The 10682-nt window shown below is 36.3% G+C and overlaps 1 protein-coding gene across 1 annotated transcript; it reads right to left on the bottom strand.

The window, feature by feature from the left end:
- Nucleotides 1–9446: 9446 nt before the first annotated feature.
- On the bottom strand, nucleotides 9447–9975 carry LOC141672759 (large ribosomal subunit protein eL33w-like). The gene is made up of 3 exons (XM_074479419.1): nucleotides 9944–9975; nucleotides 9592–9855; nucleotides 9447–9489 (listed from the first exon to the last, which is right to left on the bottom strand). Exons 1-3 carry the CDS (start codon nucleotides 9973–9975, stop codon nucleotides 9447–9449), a joined length of 339 nt encoding a protein of 112 aa, XP_074335520.1.
- Between the last annotated feature and the right edge of the window lie 707 nt (nucleotides 9976–10682).

Raw genomic sequence — 10682 nt, 5'->3', positions numbered from 1 at the left:
ATTTTCATAAGTTAATCTTTCACATGTTAAAGTTTGATCTCTATAACTAACAAACATGGTTTTAAGATATCTTCTCAACTCATTAATATCATCAGTATGAAAAGCATAAGTAGTCTAAGGTACCTTTGTTTCAGCAGTTTCAGAACTGCTCTCAGCACTTTCTTTATAAGCATTTGCCATCAATGCATAGTTCTCCTCACTTTCAGAGTCTGAGGTATCTGTCCAGCTTTTCTGCTTTATGACAAGAGCCTTGCCTTTGTCACCCTTTACCTTCTTGCAGTCAGGAGATATGTGGCCTTTCTCACCACAGTTATAGCATTTGACATTGGTATAATCTCCTCTATCAGACTTTCCTCCTCTGCCTTCAGATCTTCTGAAATTCTTCTTATCAGAACTTATGCCTTTCCTGGAAAACTTCTTTCCCTTCCTGAACTTCCTGTATGCAATCTTTGTGATTCCTTTCACCATAAGAGCACATAGCTTCATCATCTCCTCATCAGCATCAGTCTCAGGCAAGCTTTCAGAATCTGAGTCATCATCACTTTCAGAACTTGATGACCCCGTATCAGACTTTGTTAAAAGAGATTTACCCTTGTCTTTCCTTGATGTAGCTGCCTTGGGGGATTCTTCTTCAGCCTTAAGAGCAACTGTTCTTGACTTTCCTTCTTGATTTATTATTGTTGCCTTCAAATCCCAACATTCAGGAAGAGCTAACAGGAATTTAAGGTTTGAATCTTCAAGATCATACTCCTTATTAACCAGTGACAGATCATTCAAGAGTTTGACAAATCTATCATATAAATCAGTCAACGATTCATTAGCCTTTGAATCAAAGTGTTCATACTCTTGAGTGAGTATTGTCTTCCTGTTCTTTTTAATCGTATCAGTTCCCTGACACCTTGTTTCCAGAGCATCCCATATCTCTTTAGCAGTCTTGCAGTTAATTACCCTGTTTGACATTACATTATCAATGGCACTATGCAGTAAGTGTCGTACCTTAGCATCCTTAGCAATTGATGCGATATCTTTAGCAGTAATCACTCTTTTCCTTTGGTACAGTTTTTGCTGCTTCACCTGCAACTGCAACAGCGAGTTTGGTTGGTTTGTGAGGCCCTTCCTTGATTCTATCAAGATATTCTGGATCTGTAGCTTCCAGAAACATGGTCATCCTCACCTTCCATATGGCATATTCATATGGTCTCAGTACGGGAACTCTGATGGTTTCATACCGACTTTGAATTTGTATCTTTGGAGGTTCTTCAGTTTTGGTAGGCTTAGTTGGAGTTTCTGTGTCAGACATGATTGTGTTTGGATCTTTAACTGTATGTGTGTTAACAGATAAGCTCTGATACCACTTGTTAGGTCACACACACTGTAGAGGGGGTGAATACAGTGTATAATACAATCAAATCGAACTTTAATATCTTAAGTAACAGAAGACAAACTTTATTGAAACAATAAACTCTGTTACAGTATGGAACTGTTACCTCTCAGTGATGAACAAATATCACAAGAGCTGCTAGGGTTACAGTGAATAATCTTCTCGAATATGATAACACTTATATTGTAAACCCTATGTCTGTGTTTATATACTACACAGTTACAAGATAATCACTAATTGATATGATATATAATTCTGCTTCCTAAAATATATCAATCAGATATCTTTTCTTCCAAATATTCCATTCTTCACGGAACTCCTTCTTCATGCATATCTCTTCTTATGTTTATCTCGATCTTCTTTCCTTTAATCAGCTACTTTCCTTATCTAATCTTCCTTCAACACTTAACTTCTGATATCCAACTTCTGATGATTATCTCATGATAATATAAGTACTGATATCATTAAGTCTTGACTTCCAGTATAAGTACTGATTCCCAGTTAAGTACTGATTTGTCCTGTTAAGTAAGATCTAAAATCTAAACATAAATCATATTAGCCACGACATTATCAAATATATCTAACATAATATCTCTGAACATCAAGAGTAAAAGACTAAGCAGATTTAGAGAAAGAACCTGAAACCTTTCCAAGTTCATTTACCAATCTTGTAAAAGTAGCTTCACACAGTGGTTTTGTGAAGATATCTGCTAGTTGTTGATCTGTTGGAACAAAGTGCAATTCCACTGTACCTTCATCCACATGTTCCCTTATGAAGTGGTACCTGATGCTGATGTGCTTTGTCATAGAGTGTTGAACTGGATTACCTATCATAGCAATAGCACTTTGATTATCACAATAAATAGGGATTTTGAAATATGTTAACCCATAATCCAGTAACTGATTCTTCATCCAAAGAATCTGTGCACAACAGCTTCCTGCAGCAATATACTCTACTTCTGCAGTTGATGTGGAAATTGACTTTTGTTTCTTGCTGAACCAAGAAACCAATCTGCCTCCAAGAAATTGGCAGCTTCCACTTGTGCTTTTCCTGTCAATTTTGCAACCTGCAAAATCTGCATCTGAGTAACCTATTAGTTTAAAATCTGATTCTCTAGAATACCACAATCCCAGATCAGCTGTTCCTTTAAGATACTTAAAAATTCTTTTCACAGCTGTTAAGTGAGGTTCTTGGATCTGCTTGAAATCTTGCACAAAGACAGGTAGGATACATGATATCAGGTCTACTAGCAGTTAGATAGAGTAGAGAGCCAATCATACCTCTGTAATCAGTAATATTTACTGATTTACCAGTATCCTTATCCAGTTTTGTTGCAGTGGCCATGGGAGTGGATGCACTTGAACAATCTTGCATTCCAAATTTCTTCAGCAAATTTTTGGTGTACTTAGTTTGACAAATAAAAGTGCCTTCTTCATTTTGCTTGACTTGAAGGCCTAGAAAATAGCTAAGTTCCCTCATCATACTCATCTGATACCTTGACTGCATCAGTTAGGCAAACTTCTTGTAAAGTCTGTCATTTGTAGACCCAAAAATAATATCATCAACATAAATCTGGACCAGAAGTAAGTCCTTTCCATGGTTGAGGTAGAACAGTGTTTTATCTATTGTTCCTCTGTTGAATCCACTTTCTAGAAGAAACTGAGCTAAAGTCTCATACCATGCTCTAGGAGATTGCTTAAGTCCATAAAGTTCTTTATCAAGCCTGTAGACATAATCTGGATGTTTGAAGTCTACAAAGCCTGGAGGTTGTTCAACATATACTTCCTCCTCCAATTCTCCATTGAGAAAAGCACTTTTCACATCCATTTGAAAGACAGTAAACTTTTTGTGAGCAGCATAAGCCAAAAATATCCTTATGGCTTCTAACCTAGCAACTGGTGCAAATGTTTGATCATAATCAATTCCCTCCTGTTGAGAATATCTTTTTGCGACCAGCCTTGCCTTATTTCTTGTAATTATGCTATCACTGTCAGTTTTGTTTCTGAATACCCACTTTGTACCAACAACAGATCTATTCTTTGGTCTTGGCACTAGGGTCCAGACTTTGTTTCTTTCAAATTCATTTAACTCTTCCTACATTGCTTGCACCCAACCAGCATCTTGAAGAGCTTCTTCCACTTTCTTTGGCTCAGTCCGAGAGAGAAAAGAATTGTAAAGACATTCGTTTGAAGTACCTGTTCTAGTTCTGACACCTGCATCAGGATTTCCAATTATTAAATCAGGTGTATGTGATTTTGTCCACTTCCTTGCAGATGGAAGGTTTTCTCTAGAACTGGATGCTCCCCCATGATCCATGCTGTCTTCATTTTCATTTTCTGATGCTCCCCCTGAAACTATGCTATCTGAGTTGGATTCTTCAGAATTTAGATTTTCAGCACTGTCAGAACTTGGCTTATCAGAACTTAACGAATCAGAACTTGAAGATCCAGATGTATGTTCTGATGTTTTTTGAGATGTGGTAAGATCTTGAGTATGCTCCCCCTGCACAGGTGCATCTTCCTTTGTCGTAGTCACCACAGTTTCAATAACATCAGAGTTTAATTCATCAGAATTTACAGTATCAGGACTTAGACTGTCAAGATTTTCAGCATCAGAATTTGAGTCTTCATTTTCAAATCTCAGTTGATCATGGTCAATAAAATCTTCAAGACCAGTAATCTTCTTGTCATCAAAGGAGACATTGATAGATTCCATGACCACTTTTGTTCTCAAATTATAGACTCTGAAGGCTTTTGTGGAAAGTGGATATCCAACAAAGATTCCTTCATCAGCTTTTAGATCAAACTTTGATAGCTGTTCAGGATGAGTCTTGAGAACAAAACACTTGCATCCAAATACATGAAAGTACTTCAGATTTGGCTTCTTTTTCTTCACCATCTCATATGGTGTTTTTCCTTGCTTGTTAATGAGTGTTGCATTTTGAGTAAAACAAGCAGTCTGCACAGGTTCAGCCCAGAAATAGGTTGGAAGCTTTGCTTCTTCAAACATTGTACGTGCAGCTTCAATGAGAGTTCTATTCTTCCTTTCAACAACTCCATTTTGCTATGGAGTTCCAGGAGCAGAAAATTCCTGCTTTATTCCATGGTTTTTGTGGAACTCTTCCATTATCAAATTCTTGAACTCAGTGCCATTATCACTCCTTAAGGTTTTAACAGAATCTTTGACCAATTTATCCAGATATTTGACATGATCAGTCAAGATAGATGCAGTTTCACTTTTTGTGTGCAAGAAATACACCCATGTGTATCTAGTGAACTCATCCACTATGACCAATGCATATTTCTTCTTTGCAATAGACATGACATTTACTGGACCAAATAGATCAACATGTAGTAGATGATAAGGCTCAAGAATTGATGATTCAGTCTTGCTCTTGAATGAAGATTTTCTTTGTTTGGCCTTCTGACAAGAATCACAAAGGCCATCAGGAGCAAATACTGACTTTGGAAGTCCTCTCACAAGATCTTTCTTGACCAGTTCATTTATATTGTTGAAATTTAAATGAGAGAGTTTCTTGTGCCAATTCCAGCTTTCTTCAATTGATGCTCTACTCATCAGACAGTTTGCAGAACCATCAGTACTTGTTGAAAGCTTAGCTTCATATATGTTCCCACGCCTGTATCCTTTCAGAACAACTTTGCCTTTAGATTTACTCACAACTTCACAGTGTTCTTCAAAGAAATCAACATGATAACCTCTGTCACAGATTTGACTCATACTCAGCAGATTGTGTTTAAGTCCTGAGACCAGAGCTACTTCTTTAATGATGACATTCCCAAGATTGATATTGCTATATCCCAATGTTTTTCCAATGTTGCCATCTCCATAAGAAACACTTGGGCCAGCTTTCTCCACAAAGTCTGATAGAAGGGCTTTATTTCCAGTCATATGTCCTGAACATCCACTATCCAGAACTAGAATATTTTTCCTGTTGCCCTGGAATCACAAAGACCACTAATTATTAGTTTTAAGGACCCAAACTTGCTTGGATCCTTTGGCCTTATTAAGTTTGTTAACATTTGCAGCGGATTTAGCATCAGAGTTTATGTTAACATTTTTCTTATCAAAACTTACACTATCAGACTTTGAATCAGAATTTACACTAGAAGGAACAATGGAAACTTTCTTCAGAGAAGGTTTTAATTGATAATAATCATAGTACAAACTATGATATTCCTTACAAGTATACATGGAATTCCATAAACTACCACAATGAAAATAAGGATTTTGTGGTTTATATCTAACAGACTGACTCTTAACTCCTGATTTTGAAGGTAAGGAGTTAATGTTCTTATTCTTCCTGCAAAAAGAAGCCAGATGGTTAGAACTTCCACAGTTATGACATGTTTTCCTAGGAGCATCAGGAACAGGTTTATAATCATTGCTTTTATTCACACCTTCCTTTCCATTCCTATTTTTCCTAGGTGATTTTACCTTGTTTGCATTCTTAACATCTTTCAGCTTATGCTTAAGCTACTTCTTAGTCATTAAGCCTATGTTTACTCCAGCTGTCTTTTCCTGTTTTAGTTTGTCAGAAGTTAATCCCTCTCTAACTTCTGATTTATCATTATCAGACATTTCAGTTACAAACTTAACATGTTTTAACTTTGGCTTTTGCTTAACAACAACCTTAATTTCTACAGTTCCTTTATCATTCTTATCCTCTCCATAACTTAAGCCCTCTTTCCAATTTTCACTACTTAGCAAATTCTGAGTTGTTCTACCGGAGTTAGTCCAAATTTCTCTTTCCTTTTCTAACTCAGTTGTTAGGGATTCATTCATTTTTAGCACTACATCCCTAACATAAAGAGCATCATCTCTATCCTTCTGAGTTTGATGGAACATAACTAACTCTTTTTTCTAAGAAATCATTTCTTTTCTTAAAAGCAAGATTTTCAGAAGTTAATCTTTCACATGTTAAAGTTTAATCTCTATAACTAACAAACATGGTTTTAAGATATCTTCTCAACTCATTAATATCATCAGTATGAAAAGCATAAGTAGTCTAAGGTACCTTTGTTTCAGCAGTTTCAGAACTGCTCTCAGCACTTTCTTTATAAGCATTTGCCATCAATGCATAGTTCTCCTCACTTTCAGAGTCTGAGGTATCTGTCCAGCTTTTCTGCTTTGTGACAAGAGCCTTGCCTTTGTCACCCTTTACCTTCTTGCAGTCAGGAGATATGTGGCCTTTCTCACCACAGTTATAGCATTTGACATTGGTATAATCTCCTCTATCAGACTTTCCTCCTCTGCCTTCAGATCTTCTGAAATTCTTCTTATCAGAACTTATGCCTTTCCTGGAAAACTTCTTTCCCTTCCTGAACTTCCTGTATGCAATCTTTGTGATTCCTTTCACCATAAGAGCACACAGCTTCATCATCTCCTCATCAGCATCAGTCTCAGGCAAGCTTTCAGAATCTGAGTCATCATCACTTTCAGAACTTGATGACCCCGTATCAGACTTTGTTAAAAGAGCTTTACCCTTGTCTTTCCTTGATGTAGCTGCCTTGGGGGATTCTTCTTCAGCCTTAAGAGCAACTATTCTTGACTTTCCTTCTTGATTTATTGTTGTTGCCTTCAAATCCCAACATTCAGGAAGAGCTAACAGGAATTTAAGGTTTGAATCTTCAAGATCATACTCCTTATTAACCAGTGACAGATCATTCAAGAGTTTGACAAATCTATCATATAAATCAGTCAACGATTCATTAGCCTTTGAATCAAAGTGTTCATACTCTTGAGTGAGTATTGTCTTCCTGTTCTTTTTAATCGTATCAGTTCCCTGACACCTTGTTTCCAGAGCATCCCATATCTCTTTAGCAGTCTTGCAGTTAATTACCCTGTTTGACATTACATTATCAATGGCACTATGCAGTAAGTGTCGTACCTTAGCATCCTTAGCAATTGATGCGATATCTTCAGCAGTAATCACTCTTTTCCTTTAGTACAGTTTTTGCTGCTTCACCTGCAACTGCAACAGCGAGTTTGGTTGGTTTGTGAGGCCCTTCCTTGATTCTATCAAGATATTCTGGATCTGTAGCTTCCAGAAACATGGTCATCCTCACCTTCCATATGGCATATTCAGATGGTCTCAGTACGAGAACTCTGATGGTTTCATACCGACTTTGAATTTGTTTCTTTGGAGGTTCTTCAGTTTTGGTAGGCTTAGTTGGAGTTTCTGTGTCAGACATGATTGTGTTTGGATCTTTAACTGTATGTGTGTTAACAGATAAGCTCTGATACCACTTGTTAGGTCACACACACTGTAGAGGGGGTGAATACAATGTATAATACAATCAAATCGAACTTTAATATCTTAAGTAACAGAAGACAAACTTTATTGAAACAATAAACTCTGTTACAGTATGGAACTGTTACCTCTCAGTGATGAACAAATATCACAAGAGCTGCTAGGGTTACAGTGAATAATCTTCTCGAATATGATAACACTTATATTGTAAACCCTATGTCTGTGTTTATATACTACACAGTTACAAGATAATCACTAATTGATATGATATATAATTCTGCTTCCTAAAATATAGCAATCAGATATCTTTTCTTCCAAGTATTCCATTCTTCACGGAACTCCTTCTTCATGCATATCTCTTCTTATGTTTATCTCGATCTTCTTTCCTTTAATCAGCTACTTTCCTTATCTAATCTTCCTTCAGCACTTAAGTTCTGATATCCAACTTCTGATGATTATCTCATGATAATATAAGTACTGATATCATTAAGTCCTGACTTCCAGTATAAGTACTGATTCCCAGTTAAGTACTGATTTGTCCTGTTAAGTAAGATCTAAAAACTAAACATAAATCATATTAGCCACGACATTATCAAATATATCTAACATAATATCTCTGAACATCAAGAGTAAAAGACATAATTTCAAAGCAAATCCCTCATCAACATATAATTAAATCAGATCAATTTGCAAATCTCACAACAATATGATGCTCAATATCAGATCTATATGCAATATGCCAATATGTCTTTTAAATATATGTAGTCTAGATCTACTGTATGCATTGTCTTTAACAGCAAAAACAATGTGTACACCTGCACACTACTGGTATTTTTTCCGATTCAGGAGACTCTGGAGACATATTGCAGAAAATGGTATATCCCCAATTAGCAGCAAGTCCTTTGTACAAATCGAAATTGCTATAATAAAGAAACTTTTTTTGTGAAATCACGTGAATAGAATGGCTTCTTCAGCTCACTGTCCTGTTCATGAAACTTACCAACCCCTTCTATCATTTCATCCATCACAGGTTCCGGTATAGTATGATTGATAACTTGGAAAAAGCCCCAGTTTAGACAAGCATCTCTAACTCTTTAATAACTTTACTTCGTAAAGTTACATCACAATCAATACATTTGAAATCAATGTTAGGGAAAGTGAACTCTTCGGAGACCGGTGTTTGATGAAGGTGGGCTTCTTTATGCATAAACATTCGAGGAATTTTTGTGACACAAACATTTACAAGCCCCTTTTGTTACAGAAAAGTAAAACCAAAGGGTAGAGCTGAACATCTATTTTTAATAAACAGCCAAGTAAAAACAGAGTAGGGAGAAAAAAAAGAATAGAACACCAAAGTATCTTCCCTTAATATAACATACACTAAACAACAAACTAAAATTCCTCCACAATTTACAGAAGCCATAAGAACCACTCAGTCCTGTAATACTAATATCAAAAAGCCAATTATTATAATAAGGTTGTTGCATTTACAAGGAACACAAAAACATAAAATAAATTGCTCCACCAGGCAACATGGTTTTTAAACCTAATGAATCACATTCATTTGCAAAATTTTGAATAACCATTCACACCAAATAATGTTGAATAAAGCCTAAAGTCCAAAGGTAAAAACATAATCCCAAAGCAAAAAACCAGAAATAACAATTAAGTTTTCACCAACAAGTAGGCAACACATGTAGCATATCATCAACTAACAATCCATTTCAATTAAAAAAAGTAGCAAAAAACAACTGCAAAGAATTACGAAAAAAAAGTATCGAAAATAATATACCTTAAATATTGATGAGGTACATCATCACCCTAACCCTCGATCCCTACAAACCAAACACCAATCTCATATCAACAAACCATAAGAACATTTAAAAAAATATATACACACACAAAACATAAATAAATAAATAAAAGTGAAAAATTATCATGGATTTGGGAGGGAGATTGGAGGTGAATTTGGCACGAACAATACCAGCGTTATCATGAGGCCTAATAACCTTACCCCAAATGCAATGATATTGGGGCCCAGAAACCTTAACCTCAGCCTTGTAAATGTAAGCAACACGCTTGCCCTGGTACCAGGAAACCTCTTCCTTAGTATTAACACCTTCAATCTGAACCAACGATGTGTTTGGGTACTGGTTGGATTTCGACCTCTTGTAACCCAATATTGTTACCCGTACATACAACCTGTTTCAATCAATTAACATAATATTAAACACAAATTAATATATTAATGTATTTATAAAAATGTAAGTATAGATTGTGGAGATCGAACCTGACGCGCTCGCCTTGCCTGCCCTTCACCATTTTTGTAAGTATAGATTACGTGATTATGTGTATAATAACTATACGAGTCGGGTTATCGGATTGGGTTATCAGGATTTGAGGATATCAAGCATGTCGGTATAACTGATTAGGGTACTCTGTATTTGTAGATCCCAGTCGAGTTTTCCCAGGACCGAAGTTAGCGTTAGAGCTAATTAGGGTTTTGTAAAGCGTTGCAAGGCAAGTACCCCTCACCATTCTTTTATGGTTCGGTACGTATGAATAGCTAAATGTTTTACTTTCATAATGGAACAGAAACGTTTTAAGTTGCGTATCCCATGTAGTTATAAATCACTGTTTTCAATTTGTTTTGGGGAAAAGTAACTTCGAAAGTACCTATCTCGAATGAAATGACTGCGGAATGGATTTTATATGTGTGCTCGCAAGATAAATGATTTTGAAAAATGAGATAGGTACAAGTGTTTTGAAAACTAGATAAAACGATCAGAGATGAGATACATTGGGGCCATAGTAGGCCTATTGAAGTGGCGTAAGAGGCTAATTCGGTGGCGCGTATTATATAACCGATTAGTCCAGCAGGTCAGAGACCTAGCTAGTCTCTGAGTTCCCGAACAGGTAAATAGGATGGCAGTTAGAGCCGTCTGGTGTTGATAGCCTGATTAGCTCTCTTCACATATCCTCTACGTATCTGGTTTGGATTTGTGATTCTCGTAAGGGTATAAGTAGTT

This window comes from Apium graveolens, chromosome 7 (assembly GCF_009905375.1).
Source record: "Apium graveolens cultivar Ventura chromosome 7, ASM990537v1, whole genome shotgun sequence".
NCBI classification, from domain to species: domain Eukaryota; kingdom Viridiplantae; phylum Streptophyta; class Magnoliopsida; order Apiales; family Apiaceae; genus Apium; species Apium graveolens.
This window is presented reverse-complemented; position numbering and strand designations above follow the sequence as displayed.

Coding starts and splice junctions, on each gene's coding strand:
- LOC141672759 (XM_074479419.1), bottom strand. CDS start 9,975: ATGGTGAAGGGCAGGCAAGGCGAGCGCGTCAG. Junction 9,856..9,943: donor AGGCAAGGCGAGCGCGTCAG/GTTCGATCTCCA, acceptor TGATTGAAACAG/GTTGTATGTACGGGTAACAA. Junction 9,490..9,591: donor AATCTCCCTCCCAAATCCAT/GATAATTTTTCA, acceptor GTTTGGTTTGTA/GGGATCGAGGGTTAGGGTGA.